This window comes from Octopus bimaculoides, chromosome 7, assembly GCF_046866305.1.
Source record: "Octopus bimaculoides isolate indiv1 chromosome 7, ASM4686630v1, whole genome shotgun sequence".
Classification (NCBI taxonomy): Eukaryota; Metazoa; Mollusca; class Cephalopoda; order Octopoda; family Octopodidae; genus Octopus; species Octopus bimaculoides.
The window spans coordinates 57,364,014-57,387,596 of NC_142934.1; the positions used below are offsets into that span (position 1 = coordinate 57,364,014).

General features: G+C 36.3%; 1 protein-coding gene across 10 annotated transcripts in view; it reads right to left on the bottom strand.

Annotated features, from left to right (window-relative positions):
* Window positions 1–5,542: 5,542 nt before the first annotated feature.
* LOC106879046 (apoptosis-stimulating of p53 protein 2) overlaps window positions 5,543–23,583 on the bottom strand; it is a 252,795-nt gene continuing 234,754 nt past the window's right edge. For all 10 annotated transcript variants that reach the window (XM_089355355.1, XM_089355356.1, XM_089355357.1 and 7 more), the window contains 5 exons: window positions 21,657–23,486; window positions 16,011–16,144; window positions 13,332–13,498; window positions 11,753–11,952; window positions 5,543–5,992 (listed from right to left, as the gene is read on the bottom strand). In XM_089355355.1, coding sequence (XP_089211481.1) covers window positions 5,945–5,992; window positions 11,753–11,952; window positions 13,332–13,498; window positions 16,011–16,144; window positions 21,657–23,486 — 2,379 coding nt within the window. In that variant the 3' untranslated portion in view covers window positions 5,543–5,944. The remainder of the gene's footprint in view (window positions 5,993–11,752; window positions 11,953–13,331; window positions 13,499–16,010; window positions 16,145–21,656; window positions 23,487–23,583) is intronic.

Here is a 23,583-nt window from a genome sequence, read left to right on the forward strand (position 1 = left end):
TCTTGTGTGTGTCCCCATCCTTATTCTAATAGAAGGATTTATTCTTTAACTAAAATTTATAAATTTCATAGGACATGGCACTTGATTGAATCATCCCCAATGTATTTAGTACAGGAAGTTCATTAGGTGCCTTCTAATGAATATAGTCTAACATTAATAGGAGTGGGTTTTCTTTTGAAAGTCATCATTTTAAATTTTCAACATGATTTGTTGTATCATTGTAAATAGGATTTTAGCCAAATATTTTTGTAATACTTTACTTCACCATTTTGAAAATAACGTTCTGTGGTGCAAGAAGATTTAACCCTTTTCATAACATATTTCTAATGAAATATACTGTCTTCATTTCAATTAAATTATGAAAATAACGAAGAGTTTAGTAAAAGTAACTTTCTCATTATTAAGCTGTTGTTTGGAACATAAACATGAAGTTTTGATGGAAGGTTTTAATTCAGATCACTTTAAAACAGGAAGTTTCTATCACAAAACCAGAGAGGTTTCACACAGGGTGGTATCAAAAGGGTTAACTTTAATTTAGGACAATTCAAATGGCAGTAACATGACTAGAAAACACTATTCTTAGATTTTAGTTACTAAACTACAACCATGTTAAGACACCACCTTCAAAGGTTTAGGTGATAAGATTGCCCCTGCTACTTATTTGAATTTAGTGCATATTTTATCTTTCTGTATAATAGGGAAACATGGAAAATGACAATAAAGGTGGCTAAAAGAACTACACATTTCCCACCAATAATGGTAGTAAAGAAACCAAAGAGCTGCACACATCCCATCAATAATGCCTACAGATCTTCAAAGTGACATAGGTAGGCAGAATCAGAACTGAAAAAAATTCTCCTGCAAAATAAATTCCAGCAGCTGTAAAACAGGTGCTGTGTTGTTTTCATCTTGTAGGTCATATCCTGTACTTGTCAGCCACTCAGCATGCAAACACGGCAATGATATAAACACCAGGAGAAGGAAAATTTTAAAAAAACAAAAAGGGTTGGTGCAATATCATCTGGTGTCAAAACATTCCAGGGAGACCCTGAACATACAAGGAAAGCTGGACAGGAGTGGAGAAAACTACAGTAGATCAGCCATGCTGGTAGAAGTTTGGTGCCCTATGCATCTCACAGCATAGGAAGATATAAGGTTAAATATTGGTTGAACCATTAATTATGGGGCAGAAAAAGGATGGAAACATACATATCACACATAAAAAAAAGTTTCTGCACAATTTCCATCCAGAAGCTATAGGTCAATTCAACACTAGAGTAGTGGACACATGCTATACACACAGAATTGTAGGATTGAACCACTGCCACTGAATTGGCAATACATTTTCCATTTCTTTTTAGAAAAAAAGATTTTTTGTATTTTCATCAGCAAATTGTAAAACAAATAAATATCTTTTTATTATTTCTATTAATAGCAAAAAATTTCATTTAAGAAAGAAAAATAACTTTGCACTTGTTACATGATTTTTTTTTTAAATAATTGATCTGGGAAATACTGTTTGACTTCTAAACAATATGAGAGACTACATGTTTATATTAAGCTAACTGTAAGCACAGACACATACCACTGTGGAAGAAAAAAAACAAACTCAAAAATAGGTAGCCACCAAATTCCACTTTTGATTCTGAACTCTTGGTAAAAACAAGAGGAGTAAGTATATTAATTAGGGGATAATGAAGGATGGAGTTCTTAAGGTTTGTTGAAGTTTCAATAGCTTTCAGTTGGAAAATAAATAACGTTTCAGCCAGCTGGAAATGTTAATCATAAAACTCTAACACTGAGATTAATTAGAAACTTTCAGAGATTCAGTCTGAAAATTAGACTAAATTAACGTTAGATTAAAAGAATTAACAGTAGATTATTAACAGAAACAATCAAATCAATTAGTCCAAATAAATATTTATCTCATTAAAGTTTGATAAACAAAATAATACGCAAATTGCTGCATTTTAATCATCCATGAATGATTAGTTCCACTTAAGGATATAAGAAAACGAGTCAGAAATTTGAAACAGAGCAGCATTCTTCCACTCTGCATAGAACTTATTCCAATCCAAATACTTGTCTCTGACAGAAAAATTGTAACACCTTAATATTTTATACCACAAATTTTTCAACTTGATGACAACTGTTTAGAAGACAGTCAAGCTAGGTTTAATAACACTAAAGTTAAGATAGCAACATCTATCAGCTAGAGCAAACAATACTTTAACATTTTTAAAAGTTCATAGTTTATCAAATTGTAAATAATCAGCTGAAGTGTTGATAGGTCATGTTCAGTTGCCAAAACATTGCTATATTGCAGCTACTCTTAGTTAATAAATATTATAGGTAAATATATACTTACTTTAATATCTGTTATAGTATATGTACTTTAACAGATATCGGAAGTAGCTCTTCTCAGTGAGCAGTAATAACAGTAATTAATGAGTGTTTTATAATTGGTGGTGCTGAATTCAAGTTTCTCTACAAGTAATAAGAAGTCAATCTAATCCTCAAGGTTTAGAACTGTATCTACAAGTTCCATTGATCAGTCATGCTATTAGATCTAATTGTTAGCTATAGATAATAACTAGAAAAAAAATGTATATTACATATGAAATTCAACATAAGGCATCCAACATCAGTGGATATTTTACTAAACTAGGAAGGATTCTATGATACATTAACAACAACAGCCTCAAAAAACACCACTGTGTTGAGATAAGACTCAGTAATTATGATGCTGACCAAATCCACATTGCTTGCCTCTGTATGGCCACCACCAAAATCTGCATGTGTACAGAAATGAATTAGACACTGTGCTTCATATCCAGATTGTCACACTGTATTCCATGCAATTCATCACTGCAGGCTGGAGCAGTTAACATAGTTCTAAGTTAGGTACAATTTAAGCAATAGATATGTGGGACGTATCTACTTGTTCAGCCAGCAGTGTGTTATAGATTGGCTCAGTCATGGGGCTAAGGACAACAATGCAACTCCATAAAAGCTGAACCTGTTCATTTCTTAAATATATTAAATTCTAGTATTTTGTAGGCTATTTCAGAATTTTGTCAAACATCACTGGCATGCAGATACTAAATTATAAATATCTATTATCATTGGCACTGCTATAATTACACTAATAAAACTATAACTTTCCAATATTTTTAAAGTGTATTAACCATACTGTCCTAATGCAGTTGTCTCCTCACTATTCATTTCCATTGTTCATATGCATACACATGCACACATGCACACACACACACACACACACACACAGTTAGAATAGAGGCAGCTGACGAAGGATTAATTCCAAGTGGCTATCTGTTTTCGTATGTGTTCGTTCCGTTGTCTGTAGTTCATTGTTCTAACGTCCTGTACCCTGATATGCATCTATATACACATGTAGATGTAAGTATGTACATATATGTGTGTATACATGCATATATATACTTTGTATTATATATATATATATATATATATATATACACACACACACACCTTCTCCTCTACTTATGACCTATGCAACTTGAGACCATCTGCACTTATGACCACAGTAAATAAATAAAGAAATAAATAATCGATTTTCAGACATGGGGCAGCTGCGTGTATGATAACTATGGCAGCATCTGGTAATGCAGGCCTCCTGCAGACCCAGGCATCCACTGCCTGCCACTGTCTTTCCCTCAGTCACTTTCAAACATCAGTTGCATGTGGATTTGTAGCAATTATATCTGAAATAACACTAAAATGACCTGTAAAAGGAAAATGCTTTCATCTACAGAGGCACCAGCTAAGAAGTCAAAGAAGACTATTAATTTAGACTGTAAAATGCAGATTATCTAGCAGTTTGAAGGCGGAAAGAAGGTGAATATAATTAGAAAAGACAATCTAGAATTAGAATGTGAAATACAAGATGTAGAGTAGTAGCTTATAAGACAAAAGAACTTTCAGATGAAGAGTATTTTTCACATTATGTACAATAATTATAGATTAAATTTCTGTTTTATATTTTTATAATCCATTTGAATGTAGTGTTGAAAAATATAAATCTGACATACGACCAGATTGACCTATGACCTGCCAGTCAGAATGGAACTCAGTCATAAGTGAAGAAGGTGTATTATGTATGTATGTGTGTATATACATACATATGTCTATGTCTGTGTGTAATTGTTAAAGAGGACAATGAACTTTAAGGCAAGGCAAAACATCTCATGCCATACACATTATTATTGTTGGAAAAAAATTCAAAGTCTTACAGCTGTTTCTGGGATATCCCCGAGTATGGGATAGTCCATCATCAGAGACAAATAGGGAAAATGAGAAGGGTATAAATTAATGAAATGACAACATAGAGGACAGGCGTAAAAGAATAAGGTGATGAAGAAAAAGAAGCATAAAAGCTCACAGTTCAACTTTCCAATCATGTAGAAGTCAGTCCGTAAGTCCTTAGGTGCAATCCTGCGTAAATTCATTTATTTATTTTTCATGGTCAGGATTTTGACCTACATGGATTTATGCATGGATTGCACCTAAGGACTTATAGACTGACTTCTACATGATCGGAAAGTTGAACTGTGAGCTTCTCATTAATCTATATCCTTCTCATTTTCCCTATTTGTCTCTGATGATGGAATATCTCAGAAGCAGCTGTAAGACTTTGAATTTTTTCCCAATAATAATAATAATGTATATGATTTGAGATATTTGCCTTGCCTTAATGTTTGTTGTCCCCTTCAACAATTATATATCCACTATATCAGAAAACTACAATGGCTCCATAACTACTGTCTCGGCTATAACCTTGGAGCCCTAGTAATCCATTACAGCACTTATCTAGCATACCTAGTTGTTTAGATTATCCGTGAACTAAACACCCATATTTTATATATATATTTATATATATCTCCATACATACATGCACATAATATATACATATATATGTGGATACATACATGTGAGTGTGTGTGTATATATATATATATATATATATATATATATATATATATATATATATATATGCATATGTAGATGTGTGTGTGTATATATGTATACATGCATGTATATATTGTATCTATGTATGTATGGGTAAATGAGAGGTGTAACTGATAAGGATTACAGTGACAAATTAAGGGGAAAATGCTGCAGATTACAGTAATTTTTCATTTATAGTAGTAAACAAAGCTATTAAAGTCTATAAGCATTTTGGGCCAACCCTAGCAGCTTACTTCAAGCAACTAAATTACTATGACCAACCCTATTCTGATCCAACTTAATCCCTTTCCACCCTGCCAAGTCTCTACTTGACTTAAATTTCAAACAGGCTCCAGCTTAACTGAGCACCTTGATTTGCCAACCCTCCAGCAGATATAGAATGTTAACAGCCCTACCAATGTAGGAAAGGAGTCAAAACAAACAAATGAAAAATGATAAAGAAACTAGTAGTGTACAGAATGACCAGTAGCTTGGAGAGTGAGCAGTGTTTTAAATGTAGTTGAGGGATTGACAAACAGAATAAAGAAATCAAAGAAAGTACCATAGAGTTACGTTTTATTGTACAGATATATATATATATATATACATTTATATATATATATATATATACATTTATATATATATATATATTATGATTTCTTAATGAGATGGTTGAATGTGGGATAACAATGAATGTGGTTTGATTGATCACTGTCATTGGAGTAAGTAATCAGAAACAGTTCTGTTGTGCTTTGTTATTCTTCAAATGTGTCTGTAAACCAACTCAACTGTAGCCAAACTAATCAGATATTTACAGAAACACAAGTATTTTATTACCAATGATTGATGATGATGATGATGATGATGATAACAGAGATGAGCATGTATTAGATCAGGATTAAGATGACTACAGTGAGTATAAACTAAAGTGTTACAAAACAACTTTGGCTGGCTAACTCTGTTAACTGTTTGACCAACGGCTTTCCTCTGCCAGTATCCTTGGTTGTAACTGAAAAAAAACAAATAAGATGGAATGAGTGGTCCATATAGCTATATAAATTCACATATACATAAATAAATACAAACGCAAATAGCTAATTAGGTAGATAACCAGAAATGTATACATTACTAAAATACCTACGTACATAGGCGCAGGAGTGGCTGTGTGGTAAGTAGCTTGCTTACCAACCACATGGTTCTGGGTTCATTCCCACTGCGTGGCACCTTGGGCAAGTGTCTTCTACTATAGCCTCGAGCTGACCAAAGCCTTGTGAGTGGATTTGGTAGACGGAAACTTAAAGAAGCCTGTCGTATATATGTATATATATATATATGTGTGTGTGTATATGTTTGTGTGTCTGTGTTTGTCCCCCCAACATCGCTTGACAACCGATGCTGGTCTGTTTACGTCCCCGTAACTTAGCGGTTCGGCAAAAGAGACCGATAGAATAAGTACTAGGTTTCCAAAGAATAAGTCATGGGGTCGATTTGCTCGACTAAAGGCGGTGCTCCAGCATGGCCACAGTCAAATGACTGAAACAAGTAAGAGAGTACAGAAATGTGTACACATGAATGCAAATACAATGTATAGCTAGCTAGACAGATGAAAATAAGCATTATATCATGATCCTTTTAACATCGACTTTGCCATGCTAGCATGGGTTGGACAGCGTTTATTGATAGATTTTCTACAGCCAGATACCCTTCCTGTCATCAACTGTCAACTGTTTCCAAATAAGGAATGGTAGGATATGATATTACAGAACACAAGGAATGAATGACACCACTTGTATGATAGTGACACTCATTTACAGCTATCACAGTAAGTGAAGACAAAGAAACACATATACACACGGCAGGTTTCTTTCAGTTTCTACCTACCAAATTCACTCACAATGGTTTCGTCAGCTTGAGGCTATAGCAAAAGACACTCATTCAAAATACCATGCAGTGGAACTGAACCCAAAACCACCTGGTTTGGAAGTAAATTTCTTAACCACACAGACATACAAGTGCTCATAGAGTGTATACTCAAAACTACATAGATACAAATATACAGACATAACTGGATAGAGGAACAGATTTACCACAAAAGCATACACAAAATTATAGTTAAAACAACAAAATATCACATACATACTGAAACAAAGGTTATAAAGACAAGATATTGCTGACCACAGTTACTGTGTTCTGTCTTTAGGGAAGTTAAATAACTATGTGTCATTTCACAGTTAAATAGCAAGAAGGGTATCCAAGAAAAAAAAAAAAAATGCAAACAATTCTTACAACAGCAAAAACAAAACTAAATCAACTATGCCAGGTTAGAGGCTCAAATAATTAAAAAAATAAACAGTAGACATTTCTATGATTTCATCCTTTAGCATTCAGATTACTTTGTCAAATGTAATATTTATCTATTCATACATTCATCATCATCATCATCGTTTAACGTCCGCTTTCCATGCTAGCATGGGTTGGACGATTTGACTGAGGACTGGTGAAACCGGATGGCAACACCAGGCTCCAGTCTGATTTGGCAGAGTTTCTACAGCTGGATGCCCTTCCTAACGCCAACCACTCAGAGAGTGTAGTGGGTGCTTTTACGTGTCACCCGCACGAAAACGGCCACGCTCGAAATGGTGTCTTTTATGTGCCACCCGCACAAGCCAGTCCAGGGGCACTGGCAACGATCTCGCTCGAAAATCCTACAGGAGCCAGTCAGGCGGTACTGGCAACGGCCACGCTCAAAATGGTGCATCTCATGTGCCACCCGCACAAGAACCAGTCCAGGGGCACTGGCAACGATCTTACTTGGCTTGCCGGGTCTTCTCACGCACAGCCCATTTCCAAAGGTCTCGGTCCGTAGTCATCGCCTCGGTGAGGCCCAATGTACGAAGGTCTTGCCTCACCACCTCAGCCCAGGTCTTCCTGGGCCTACCTCTTCCACGGGTTCCCTCAACTGTTAGGGTGTGGCACTTTTTCACGCAGCTATCCTCCTCCATTCTCACCACATGTCCATACCAGCGCAATCGTCTCTCTTGCACGCCACAACTGATGCTTCTAATGTTCAGCTTTTCTCTCAAGATACTTACACTCTGACGGGTATTCACATTGACATTACACATCCAACGGAGCATACTGGCTTCATTCCTTGCGAGCTTACGTATGTCCTCAGCAGTTACAGCCCATGTTTCACTGCCATGTAGCATGGTTGTTCGTACGCATGCGTCATACAGTCTGCCTTTTACTCTGAGTGAGAGTCCCTTTGTCGCCAGCAGGGGTAAGAGCTCTCTAAACTTTGCCCAGGCTATTCTTATTCTAGCAGCTACACTTTCAGCGCACCCACCCCCACTACTAACTTGGTCGCCCAGATAGCGGAAGCTATCGACTACCTCTAGTTTTTCACCCTGGAATGAGATAGAAGTTGTTTCCTGTTTGTTTGCAGTCTTTATTGCACCTGAACATCTGCCACAAACAAAAACTAACTTGCTAGTTAACCTGCCTTTGATGTTGCTGCACCTCTTATGTGTCCATAGCTTGCACCGCGTACATCTTATAGAGTTACTACCTACTCCTTTTCTACATACTGAGCAGGGCCATCTACCTGAAGGGGTTTGTGTTTTATCTACCTTCCTACTTATTAGGATTTTGGTTTTAGCTAGGTTGACTCTAAGGCCCTTCAATTCTAGACCTTGCTTCCACACCTGAAACTTCTCCTCTAGTTCTGATAGTGACTCCGCAATTAGGGCAAGGTCATCAGCATAGAGGAGCTCCCAGGGGCAACCTGTCTTGAACTCCTCTGTGATTGCCTGGAGGACTATGGTAAATAATAGGGGGCTGAGGACGGAACCTTGGTGGACCCCAACCTCTACCCGGAATTCATTGCTGTACTCATTTCCAACCCTCACCTTACTGGCCGCATCTCTGTACATGGCTCGCACAGCTCTCACTAGCCATTCTTCTATCCCAAGTTTCCTCATTGACCACCAGATAAGGGATCGGGGGACCCTGTCAAAGGCTTTCTCCATGTCAACGAAAGCCAGGTACAGAGGTTTATCCTTGGCTAGGTATTTCTCTTGCAACTGTCTCACTAGAAATAAGGCATCAGTAGTGCTTTTACCTGGCACGAACCCAAACTGCATCTCATCTAAATTGATTCGCTCCCTAATTAGTTGGGCTATGACCCTCTCTGTAACTTTCATAACCTGATCTAACAGCTTGATGCCTCTGTAATTATTTGTATCTAAAGCGTCCCCTTTACCTTTGTAGCAGTTGACTATGATGCTGCTACACCAGTCATAGGGTATGACTCCTTCGTGTATCACCTGGTTCGTAATACGGGTGACTAGGCTATAGCCAACACTGCCAGATATTTTGAGCATCTCTGCAGTGATTCCTGATGGGCCGGGGGCTTTCCCGGTCTTCATACTCTTAATTGCTTTATCTACCCTGGTACTATCAACTCGGATAGCTGGTCCCTCTATTGGGTCGACATAAGGCAGGCTCTCTTTCTCCCATTCATTCTCTTTATTAAGCAATCTATCGTAGTGGCATCTCCAGACCTCTTTCTTTGCATCCTCATTTAATGCAAGCGTACCATCATCCATGCGAACACATTTCTCTCCTACAACATCACTATTCTCTCTCCTACACTGTCTTGCAACCCGAAATACCTCGAGTCTTTGGTCCTCACGGCGCAGAACATTGGCAAATCTTTCCTTATCTGCTTCCCCTCTGGCTAAATAAACCTGTCGCCTAGCCTCCCTTCTGGCACATTGGTACAATTCCCTGCTACCACCGTTCTTCCAGTCCTTCCAAGCTTGTTTCTTTTGTCATTGATTTGAATTAATCATATTAATCTCATGGGATAGGTGTGAGAGGCCAGATCTGACTGGTCTGAACATAAAACAGGTAGAACATTTGGGGGCAGGACATGGCCAGTTTAAATGCTAATTGGTTAAACTTGTGCCTTAGTCATGGGGATAGTCAAAAGAAAAACACACCATTTTAGCCAACAGAATATAAGAAAGAATATTATTTATATATACAGGGTGTGTAAGGTATTTGAGGACATATGTTAATTTTACTAGAGTAGCATATTTATCAACTTGATATTTTCTATATTTCAGAATTATCAATGGCAGACCCTATGATTACACAAGAAATGAAGAGGCATGCAGTCATCATGGCTATAAAGGCTGAACATAGCAATTTAGAAACAGCACGATTTTTAAAAGTTGTTAGATCCTTCATCTACAAAATTTGCAAGGAGTTAGAGGCTAAAGACAGAAATGTATCACCAGTATCACAACATAAGAAACATTGTAGATGCACTGATACTATTAGAACACCAGAATTTATTCAACAAGTAAAGCAGACCATTGATGACAATCCCAGAAGATCCACGAGGTTAATTGCAAAAGAACACCATGTATCAGAAAAAATAATCTGAAATGTTATCCACAAAGACATCAGATACAAATCTTATGCAATGAGAAAAGGTTCTTTCATGTCAGAAACAGTGAAGGAAAATCACTTAATCAGATCTAAAAGACTCCTGAACAAACTTAAAAACCCAGCAGCGAAAGATGTCATTTGGATCTTCTCAGACAAGAAAAACTTTGATCAAGATCAGAAAGTAAACAGAAGAAATAATAGATGGCTATGTACAGACCCTTTGGAATTTCCAAGAGTAATGCATACAAAATTTCCTGAAACTGTCATGCTTTTCGGGGCTGTGAAGGACATGTGATGCCTCCTCACTTCTTTCCACAAGGTCTTCAAAGTAAACTCTGCTGCCTACATAGATGTTCTAAATACAGAGGTTAAGCCATGGATCGATAATGTACGCAATGAAAGACTATGTGTTTCAACAAGACTCGGCATCATCACACAAGGCTACAACACAGGAATGGATGGCAGAAAATTTTCATGACCACATAACCCCCAACATTTGGCCTCCTAGCTCCCCAGATCTCAATCCATTGGACTACTATGTATGGAGTGTAGTTGAGAAAGAGGTTAATGAGCACCCTCATAACACCAAAGAATCCATAGTCAGAGCAATGTCCAATTTGAATATAGACCACTTGATCCTAGCATGTAGGCAATTCAGACCTTACATAGAAACTGTTATTGAAGCTGAAGGAGACTTTATTGAATAAAATGATGAAACAATATGTTTACTCTTATCCTCAACACCTTTTCCAGTAAAAAGGCATTATTGTCTGTTTCTAAGAGTCATTTTTGTGTAAGTATATAACTGTCTTCAAATACCTTATGCACCCTGTGTATATACACACACACACACACACACACATCTTTTATCTTTTATTTGCTTCAGTCATTGGACTGCAGCCATGCTGGGGCATTGCCTTGAAGGTTTTAGTCAAACAAATCAACCTCTGTACTTACTTTTAAGCCAGGTACTTATTCTGCCAGTCTGTTGAACCCCTAAAGTTATGAGGAACATAAATAAACCAACAGTGGCTGTCAACTAGTGGTGAAGGACCAACACATACACATGCACATACATGATGGACTTCTTTAAATTTTTCGCTACCAAATTCACTCACAAGCCTTTGGTTGGCCCAAAGCTTTAATAGAAGATACTTGCCTAAAATGCAACACTGTGGGATTGAACTGAGAACCATGTGGTTGGGAAGCAAACTACTTATCACACAGCCATCCCAGCATTATATGTACCTAACAGAATGAAAATCGAGATAAGTTGTGTCATTAAAAGAAATGAAAACTGCAGAGTACTTACTCCTAACATGTTTCTAGCAACATAGCCTTCACGATTTTTAATACGAGACCACCACCATTCTTTCTCATTCTCATCTCCCTTGCGTAGGACAGTTATCTCTTCACCTATCTTGAAGGTGAGTTCATCAGAATTCTGGGCTTCATATGCAAATATTGCAAACACTTTACCATTATTGGCAATTCCAAGTTTTTCTTGCACACCTAAAAGGAAAAAAAAAAAAAACAAGCAGGTAGTTTAGTTAATAATTGGTAAAAACTGCCCTTTTTTTTTTAACTAAAGATAAAGCAGAAATGATGTTCAGCTTGGGTCAACATACAAGAAGGTACTGAAAAGTTCCTGAGCTTGAGGGTATCATGAAAGGCCTGGTTGGAGGCCCAAACCTCCAAGTTTTTTCACAGGGCTTAGAAAAACTGAAGGACTGCTGCAATAGGTGTATGAATCTGAGAGGGGAATATGTTGTATAAAATCATAATTAGCTGATCCTCCTGTATTTTCTTTTACTGAAAGCCAGGAACTTTTCAGCATCCCCTCATACATCAGATGTGGGTTATGGCAGAGAGGATCTATGACTATAAAAGCTGTGATGTGTAGAGTTGCCAATACATTCTGTTGGTGAAATCTGATGTATAGAATTATTGAAACTGCTATTGTAAAATCTGAGGTGTATAAAATTACTGATGTCTTTAGCTGTTAAACCAAATGTGTAACATTGTACACAACCTTGAATGGTGTATAGACTGAAATATCACTTCACCAAGCAGTAGATATAGTACTCTTACTGGGGAAAAAGGTATTGGTAATGTCTTGCTGCTCTGAGAAACCAGATTCTATATCTCACACATCCAAGAACAGACAGAACTATCACAGTTAATTACCAACTCTGGGAAAGTCAATATCATAGAAACATTGAACTGTTACAGATTTAGCCACAAAAATATAATATTCAATATTTAAAAATAATATACAATAATTGTCAATATTCATTTCGGTAAAATATGTATCTGACTGTCTTTGTTGTTGTAGTCACCTTTACAGTATCAATCTTTGTCACATTTAGCATTGTAGTGTGGTTGACCTATAATTTGAAGAAAACTGCTTTATTCTACTTAAAACTTTTTACTGATAGTTTATTTGGGACAAAACTAGTACCATTCTTCATCACAACTTTTCTTGTATGTCTTAAGGGAAAATATGGTTAAATATTTTAGATTTTTTAGAAGGCAATTTAATAAATGTAGGCCTTTAAATGCTAAGCTATTGCAATATATGCTTCTAAAATTTGTGTGAAGACAGCAAAGCTTTCTTGTATAATAATCCATGGAGAAAGCCCTTCAAGAATCTACACACACACACACCGGTGTGTGTGTGTGTGTACCAAATTTTCTTTCTAATTTTCCAGAAATAGAATTAACTTCCAATAATACAGCATTTATTGCCATTCTGGGATAAAATTATCTAAGTATTCAATTTGATATATTTTACATGACAGTCATTAATCTGTGGAAAAAAAATCAGTAACAAACAGTTAAATAAAGCAGCTGTTTAAATAAATAAAATAATATTAAAGTGAATAACTTACTGTAAAGATAATCAGAGCATATCTCATAGTCAGCTTCACCTTCCTCACATTTCTTGGCAGCTGTCTCATGGTCACTGAGTGTTGTTGCAAGTATACAGGCACCATGGTTCACTAGTAACTGCACCATGTATAAATTGTTACAAGATGCAGCACAATGGAGAGGTGTCCTGCAGAATGAAATGTGGAATGAAATGACATTAGGAAGACAAATATCTAGAATATTGTTTGATGATGGATTCAATGAAAGAGTTTGTAGCTTAACTTCTAAATATAACAGCTGTATCTTCTCTCAAGCACATCAATTACCTTGGGATCTCTAGAACAAAACAAGCCAATTAACTTAATGTCTAAGATGAATTTTTATTAATGCAATTGTAATTTTCCTAATTATAAACCTTGTATTTAAATTCCTCAGTCTGCTTTTCCAAGCTTGCATAGTCAGATGAAAGTGGGGCAGAGTTTTCTTTGACCAGATACCATTTCTGTTGCTAACTTCCATCTGTTTCCAAACAACAAACTGCTCAGACAAGCTTATGTGAAGAATTGGAAAGAAATGATACTGAAGAAAACCTTTTTGTTTACAAATATCACAAAAATATAAAAAAATGAATAAAAAATGTTATGGTATATCAAGAAACTTGAACATGCTTTCATAGTGGACTGCAAACAGATTATACCAATAGTAAAGCTATTGTCTATGACCAGTAAGCAAAATGCACTCAATGACGTGAGGGAAATACAAAATCACACACACATATAAAATGGGCTTGTTTCCATCTACCAAAAAACATTCAAAGCTTTAGGAAGCACTGGTCTATATAGAAGACATTTAACCAAGATGTCATACAGTGGGAATGAAACTGAACCATGTGGTTGGGAATCAAAATTCTTAACCACATAGCCATGCCTGCATCATCATCATTATTTAATGTCTATTCTGTACAATGTTTTACTTGATCTCTGATTATTATCGGGTGTCTTAATCTTAAATGTATACTTAGTTTCCCACTGGATTCAAAATAGGAACCTTTATTTCTAAATTAAGATATCAATAATGTATATGCACTTATCTGTCTTGTAGATAAGATAGCTAGTGATAAATGGAAATCAAAACAACCAACAAGCAGCAATATATAAATCTTGTAAATACATACACTAAAAGTGAGTCCAGAAAATAATAAAATTAATGATATGAACCAATCAGAGAAGTTCTAGTGAGGTTATGTTATCCAAAGATACAAAGGTCAAATCTAACCCATAAAAAATAAAATCCTACAGTTTTAAGTAAAGCCTCATCATATTTTAAGCCCTTAAAAAAATCATACTCAACATATGGATGAGTTATTCAGACATTTAAAGCTTGTCGTGGTCCAATAAATACCAGTGATATATAGTGAGTGTAGCTTAGTGGTGAAAAATGGGAACACATCAAGAACATTGAAATCGTTGGTTATAAATCTCTTTGCTACATGTAAACTAGATTAACAACTGACAGGGATTAGTCAACAACAATGTGTGTAGCTTTCATTCAAAGTTATATACACATACATATAACTACACAAGATGGTTCTGTAGGTCTAAGCCTAAAGCATCTCAGTACACTGCACAAAGTACTGTAGGATACAAACAGGAAAATTAACAGGCGCAGGAGTGGCTGTGTGGTAAGTAGTTCGTTTACCAACCACGTGGTTCAAGGTTCAGTCCCACTGCGTGGCACCTTGGGCAAGTGTCTTTTGCTATAGCCTCGGGCTGACCAAAGCCTTATGAGTGGATTTGGTAGACGGAAACTGAAAGAAGCCTGTTGTATATATGTATGTCTGTGTGTATGTTTGTGTCTGTGTTTGTCCCCACAACATCGCTTGACAACTGATGCTGGTGTGTTTACGTCCCCGTAACTTAGCGGTTCAGCAAAAGAGACCGATAGAATAAGTACTAGGCTTACAAAGAATAAGTCCTGGGGTCGATTTGCTCGACTAAAGGCGGTGCTCCAGCATGGCTGCAGTCAAATGACTGAAACAAGTAAAAGAGTAAAGATGTAAACCCCACAGATCATTTCCTTTAACCTTAAAGATTAGTATCAAGTCTTAAGAGGTTGGTTATGTTGTACACCCACTTTCTCTTCTGCAAGGTGGCTTATTTTACTGTTATTGAGCAAACTGGTTAAGCCTTAACACAGTCACTCAGCCTGCTAAAAACTACTTCAGCTTGCACCCTATCATCTAAAGAATGAGGAAGAACACATTGGTAATGTAATACTAGATACAATAAAGGACAAGATATCATGACCGGAACATCATTGATTATAGGTCTGCATGATATGAGCTAACCCGAGGTTAAACAACTACAACAACTGCATTATTATTAGGATATGTACACAAGATGCTATCATGAGGATGTCGAGACTTGGTCCCCATCAAAACCACCAAAATAAGGTGGGCCTCTGTCAAGTCATAACATAAGCTTAGAGCCAATAGAGGAGCATCTATGTAATCAGCTAGAAATAGCAGATAAGTTTCCCTCAAAATTGCACCACACCATCTTGAAAAATAAAAAATAAAATAAAGGACACATTCAACAATGTAGCTTTTGATAAACTATGACTGAAAAAAGATGAGATGATGATAACCAGAACATCTTTCCTCAGAGTTTATCTGGTGTTAAGTAACAACACAATCTTACCATCCATCGCTGTCAGGGGCATTAACATCACAGCCAAACTCAACCAAAAACTTCACAATATCATAGTGTCCTGCACATATGGCATTGTGCAGAGGAGTGATACCTTCCTCATTAGATGCACTGGCATTTGATACCTGGATAAATAAATACAAATTAATAACAATTAATAACTTATTCAATTAAAGAAGACAAGGTAAAAACTAAAAATGTTTTAGTAGGAAATTGCATTTAATACTGGTTTCAAATTTTGACACAAATCCAACAATTCTGGGGAAGGGAGAACATTGATTACATCAACTCCAGTGATCACTGGTACTAATTCTATAAACGCTCAAAGATGAAAGGCAAAGTCAACCTTGGCAGAATCTGAACTCAGAACAGAGATGAATGAAATGCCGCTAACCATTTTGCCCGGCAAACTAACGATTTTGCTAGTTCACAGCTTTAGTATCTCTTTAACATTAGTAAATTGTTTACATTTGCCTAGTTATTAATCCTTTTCACTGTATTATCTTTTTGTTTGATCCATGTGAGGTCACATAACAGAGCAGATCACCCAGAAATAGCACTAGTTGTTCATAAATAGACCAATGTGAAAATTTGACAGGGTAGAACACACCTGGAGATAGATTGCTGTGATTATTATTATTATTAATAGACATAATAGGCGCAGGAGTGGCTGTGTGGTAAGTAGCTTGCTCACCAACCACATGGTTCCGGGTTCAGTCACACTGCGTGGCATCTTGGGTAAGTGTCTTCTACTATAGCCTCGGGCCGACCAAAGCTTTGTGAGTGGATTTGGTAGACGGAAACTGAAAGAAACCCGTCGTATATATGTATATGTGTGTTTGTGTGTCTGTGTTTGCCCCCCCCCCCCCAACATCACTTGACAACCGATGCTGATGTGTTTACGTCTCCGTGACTTAGCGGTTCAGCAAAAGAGACCGATAGAATAAGTACTAGGCTTACAAAGAATAAGTCCTGGGGTTAATTTGCTCGACTAAAAGGCGGTGCTCCAGCATGGCCGCAAATCAAATGACTGAAACAAGTAAAAGAGAGTCAAAGAGAATACTCTGAAGATCTATGACAGAATAAAGGCAGCTGGAGAAAAAGCAATGATTGTTAATACAGGCACCCAAGTAAAAAAAAAACTGTTATATGCATATATCTATATATCATCTAAGGGCATCCAGCTGTAGAAACTCTGCCAAATCAGGTTGGAGCCTGGTGTAGCCATCTGATTTCACCAGTCCTCAGTCAAATCGTCCAACCCATGCTAGCATGGAAAGCTGACGTTAAACGACAATGATGATGATGATGATGATGATGATATATATATATATATACATATATATATATATATATATATATATACATATAGACGTAGGAGTGGCTGTGTGGTAAGTAGCTTGCATACCAACCACATGGTTCCGGGTTCAGTCCCACTGCGTGGCACCTTGGGCAAGTGTCTTCTACTATAGCCTCGGGCCGACCAAAGCCTTGTGAGTGGATTTGGTAGAAGGAAACTGAAAGAAGCCCGTCGTATATATGTATATATATATGTGTATGTGTGTATATGTTGTGTATCTGTGTTTGTCCCCCCAACATCGCTTGACAACCGATGCTGGTGTGCTTAGGTCTCCGTAACTTAGCGGTTCGGCAAAAAGAGACCGATAGAATAAGTACTAGGCTTACAAAGAATAAGTCCTGGGGTCGATTTGATTCGACTAAAGGCGGTGCTCCAGCATGGCCGCAGTCAAATGACTGAAACAAGTAAAAGAATAAAAGAATATATATAGATATATACACGATGTCAACAAAGTCTGAGTACATGGGTTTAACACATACTTTAAGAAATTATTATTTCTTATATTTAATTGTTTATGTTATGATTTTATTTACTCCATGTACCCAGACCTTGAGGACACCCTGTATATACATATTATATACATATATATATATACACATATTATATATATATATATATATATATATATATATATATATATATAGATATATACATATATATATATATACATACATATATATATACATACATATAATATATATATACATACATATATATATATACATATATATAATATATATACATATATATATATATTGGTTAGTTTATGACCCAATAACTTAGGGGTTGAGCAAAAGCGACCAAGAGAGTAAGTACCGGCCTTTGAAAATTTTTGAACTGGGATTAATTCATCCCACCAAAAATTCTTCAAGTTGGTACCTTAGCATGGATGCAGTCTAATGAGTAAAGAATTAAAAGATAAAAAATAAAAGACACTGTTTAGAAATAATATACTGAAGGGGAATTTTGTCTTCTTCCAATATTATATATATATATTGTATTTTTAAACACAATGTGTCCAGATGAAGTTTTATCTTGGACAATAAACTGCAGCAACGTGCCTGTCCAATGCTGTATATACATTTACGTTACATAAATGGCTATTTTCATTTTATACCACTTCAATTGCATACACAAGAAATTTAATAAGGTATTCTTTTTTTTTTTTTTTTGTAATATTGCTGTATGATCTAATAATAGAATTTTAAGCTGTTATAGGAATTTAGAGTAAACGTAAGATAAAATGTGTTCTTTAGTATTTGATTTCTTCATTTGAAGAACAAACAGCTGAGGGATCTTTTCCCCATCCTCTAGGAACCACACTACAACAGTTGTATAAGTCAGTGGGAAATATGATAGGATAATTACCCACCACAACACCAACCAAAAATACCAAGCTAGAAATTATAAAATAACATGGAGATATAAGTAGAAAAGGATTTTGTAAAGATGGGATGGGAGTTGGTTGATTGGATCATATTTAAGACACAAGTTAGATGGTTGTTGTAGCTGCCATAGAATACATGCTCCCTGGCCCCCTCTCTAAGTTAACCACTACCATCAACCCTTATTAAGAAGGGGGAAATATTCATTAAAGCGGAAGCAACAGCAACATTCATGACTTTGTGGAATGAAGAGGAGAGGAAAAAAAAACCATACCTCTATGTTACAGATGTATATACTGAAAGCAGCTTCTTTAGATACATAAGCAGACATGACATATGCATATGGATTAGATTACCAACTATATTTTCTAGGTTTCCCTCAGCTGAGACATTGCTAGATTTAGTGAAGCTAAAAAGAAAAACATCTACAATTGTTGTTATCATCATCCTCATTATTATTATTATCATCATCATTGAAGGTGGCGAGCTGGCAGAATCATTAGCGGCTGGATAAAATGCATTATTTTGCCCATCACTATGTTCCGAGTTCAAATTCTGCTGAGGTCAATTTTGTCTTTCATCCTTTCGAGGTTGATAAATTAAGTACCTGTGAAGCACTGAGGTCGATGTAATCGACTAGTCCCCTTTCCAGAAATTTCAGACCTTGTGCCTTTAGTAGAAGGTATTATTACTATTATTATTATTTATTGAGGGCGCATAGCCTAGTGGTTAGGGTGTAGCACTCACAAATGCATTGTATTCTTGAGCAAAACACTTCACCACACGTTGCTCTGCGATCACTTCAACATCTGATGCATGGTACAACGTGCACTTGCTCAGACAATGTCAATTTGACAGAGGGAGTGAGCTAATGCATGGCACATACATTTGATCACTATGAACAAATCCTTTGAGCAAGTCATTTGGCAAAAAACTGAACACTCATATCTCATCTTCAACAAGAGAGTCTATCATCATTATTATAATAAACATGGTGAACTGACAGAATTTTTAGCACACCAGGCAAAATGCTTTGTGGCATTTTGTCCGTCTTTATGTCCTCAGTTCAAATATAGTCGAGGTTGACTTTGCCTTTCATTCTTTCAGGGTCAATAAAATAAGTACTAATTGTAATCTGGTGTTGATGCAATCAGCTTATCCACTCTCCTAAAATTGCTAGCCTTGTTCTAATATTTGAAATGATTATTAATATTGAGTGAACTAGCAGAAATGTTAGAGCATCAGAACAAATGCTTTGTGAGATTTCTCCTGATTCTTTTGTTCTGAGTTAAAATCCCACAAGGTCAGCTTTGCCTTCCATCCTTTTGGGATCAATAAAATCAAGTATCAATTGATTACTGAGTTGATGGTATCAACTAATACCTTTTTTTAACTTCTTTATATGGAAAAAAAAAAAAAAAATGCTGGCCTTGAAACAGTTATAAAGTGGCAAGCTGACAGAATTGTTAGACACAGAGAAAAAATATCTTCCAGCTTTCATTCTAGCTCTTTATATTCTGAGTTCAAATCTTGCCAAAGTCAATTCTGTCTTTCATTCACCCAGGGATAATAAAATAAGAACCAGTCATGAACTAGGGGTCAATGATACTGACTAGCCCTCTCCCCTCAAAATTGTTGGCCTTATTCCTAAATTAGAAATAGTAATTATTAGTATTAATACTATTTATTATTAATTAGTACAGTGACTGTAAGAATGGGTACAGAAATAAATAATGCATAACTACAGTATTAAAGCTAATACTGTTGCTTTTGTTCCGAGTTCTAAACCAACTTTAGCAAGTCATTCATGTGGGAATCAATAAAATAAGTATCACAGTCTCCTTTGAAAATGGTGGCCTTGTGTCGGTGTGTGTGTGTGAATGTGTGTGAGAGAGAGAGATGAAAAGCAGAGAGAAAGAGAGAAATAATCAGAATCTTCAAGACATTGTTCTGAAATATCTCAGAATATCTGGATCATGAAAGAAATATTTTAAAATTCGAGGGTAGTGAGCTGGCAGAATCGTTAACATGCTGGGCAAAATGCTTAGCATCATTTCATTTGCCTTTCACCCTTTTGGGGTCAATAAAATAAGTACCAGCTGAACACTGGGGTTGATGTAATTAACTTATCCACTTCCTCAAATTGCTGGCCATGTGCCAAAATTTGAAATTAATATTTTTATCCCTTATAGACTGAATAGTTTAAGTAGTAACCATATAAGGACTCAATGGGAAATATGCAACAACAACATAATAGTATAATGCAACACTACAAGTAAAATTGTTATTAATACTTATAAAAGAAAACATTATTAGGACAATTTAAAGTACTTCTTAGCACTATACCTGTCAAAAGCATTTTCATAAATTTGCTCTAAACATCAGGTGTCAGCGTCATGTAAAAAGAATCCATGCTGATACCACATAAAAGCACCCATGTGCTATGTAGAAAACACCCAGTACACCCCATAAAGTGGTTGGCATTAGGAAGGACATCCAGCCATAGAAACAATGTCAAAACAGACAATTGGAGTCTGGGAAGCTCTCTTGCTGGCCAGTTTCCTGTCAAACTGTCCAACCCATGTCAGCATGGAAAACAGATATTACATGATGATGTTCCATGTTGGTATTCAGACTTTTAGTTAGCCCTTGTTTCATATATTCCGAGTAATAAACAGCTTTACTTTCATAAATCCCAAGTTACTGTAAAGGTTGAAAAAAATTAGGGATGGATACCAGGAAAATATGTGCTGTGTGTCAATGGACAAGTAAAGACTGAAGTATTTAACCTGGTCTTTCATAAGAATATAAACTTTTAGAATACAATTAAATAATCAAAATGAAATACTAAGAAATGAAAGCGAGGATACAATGCAGTAACTTATAACTTACACGACGTGCAGTTTCCATAACAAGTCCAAGTTCTCCTTCTAGTGATGCATCTAACAAAAGAGCAAGTGGATCAAAACATACTCTTCTTGAGTGACCTTTGGAACCATTGGTCTTTAAAAGAGACTTTTTGGGCAAGTTTTTAGTTGCTGGTCCTTTCAACTTGTTGCTGTTGGTATTATTGTTGCTACTATTTTGTTGGTTTCCTTTGCTAACTCCAGAAGAATTGGAGGAGGAAGTTTGATTTACACTTTCCGGAATGTTTTCACCATTTATCTGCCAATGTCGGTTATCATTAGACAAGGTGTAATCACTAGTATCAGGTTTGTATTGCGAAATTGCCGAAATGGAACTAGTGGACACCGACCGACTAGAATCAGCTGTTTTTTTCAAAGTCTTCACATACTCCTCATGCTCAAACTCAGAATGTTTTCTTCGCATATTCTTTGGAGTATTTGCTTTGAAACTCCCCTTATCAGATGCCAGATCTCGATGCGTTGATGTTGACGAAATCAAAGGAGAAATAGATTTTACTTTGTTTTGGAAACCAGATGATGTATGGTCAGTTTGTGAAACCTGACCTCCCTGATTACCATTCAGATGTGTACTTTCTGCATGATGAAGAGAAGCCGCATAATGACTCTCAGGCAAAACGGGTCGTGTCATGTAGGTATTCTCAATAACACTATTGGAAGCATACTGAGGTTTACTTGGTGCTGTATTCACAGAATGAGTAGGGCCAGAATCAGATGTAATATTTTTAGAGGTGGATGTCATCAAAGTTAGCTTATCATTAGTTATTGTAGGTGATATTTGTGCATTTGGCTTGCTTTCTTTCATATCATCATAAGTTTCACTTTGAGGTAAATTGAAAGATTTTTTATAATCTACAGAACCATTATACGTAGGGCCATTAATTGATGTGACTGGTAAATTATCATTTAGTTTTTTCTGTACACTATCAGTTGTGTCACAATTGTTTGATTCTGGAGAACTATAGTGAAATTGCTTGGATGGAATAGTAGTATCTGCTTGGGTAAACTGCGAGCTATTGCTTTTAGTAGAAGGCACAAAGTTACTTAAATTCTGAACCATAATACCGTTCTGAGAGGTTTCACTAGTAGCAGGTGAACTTTGACCACTGCCATCTTGCCGCACTTCATCTGGGATGACATTACTTTGAGACGAGTTGCTTCCTCGGCCAGACAACATTGATGTACTGTATGTACTTCCAAATGGTTTTGGAAGAAAGTTAGAAATATTTGTGGATAGCCGATTTGATGGGAATTTAGGAGGAGTATCATTATTCACTGAAGGACTTAGCTGTTTTGTTTTGTTAGGATACTGAGAAGAGCCGCTGTTATTCCCATCGTTGGTTGGAAATTTATCAACTGATACAACCAAAGGGATTTGATAGTCTTCAATAACATCATCAGGTTTTGTTTTTTTGAAACCAGGAACAGGTGTTTCATTGATGGACATATTTTCCTGATTGTTATATATAGTACTAGGCAATGATTGATATTTCGGTTTTTCCTTGCTGAATGCCGGATCAGAATGCGTTTCATCAACTGATGTATTTTGATGGCGAGGAGCGTGATGGTAAGGTTCAACTGCAGCCACATTACTGGCTGGTCGAACCTTGTTTTGCTGCCCAGCATTGTTAGATTTCTGATGCTGCTGCTGCAATTGTTGTGCTAAACGTTTCTTCAATCTCAACTGAAGTTCTGCTATCCGTTTATCCATCTGACTCACATCTCGCCTCTTTTTCATTAACAAATCTTGCTGGTTGTTCATCTTGATGCTTTGTTGTTCATTCAGTTTATTGTGCAGCTATATAGTAAACAGAACATTAGAACAAATATTAGTTTAATGAAAACAAGTAAAAGACATATCTAAATAAATAACCAACTTCATACAAGATATTCAC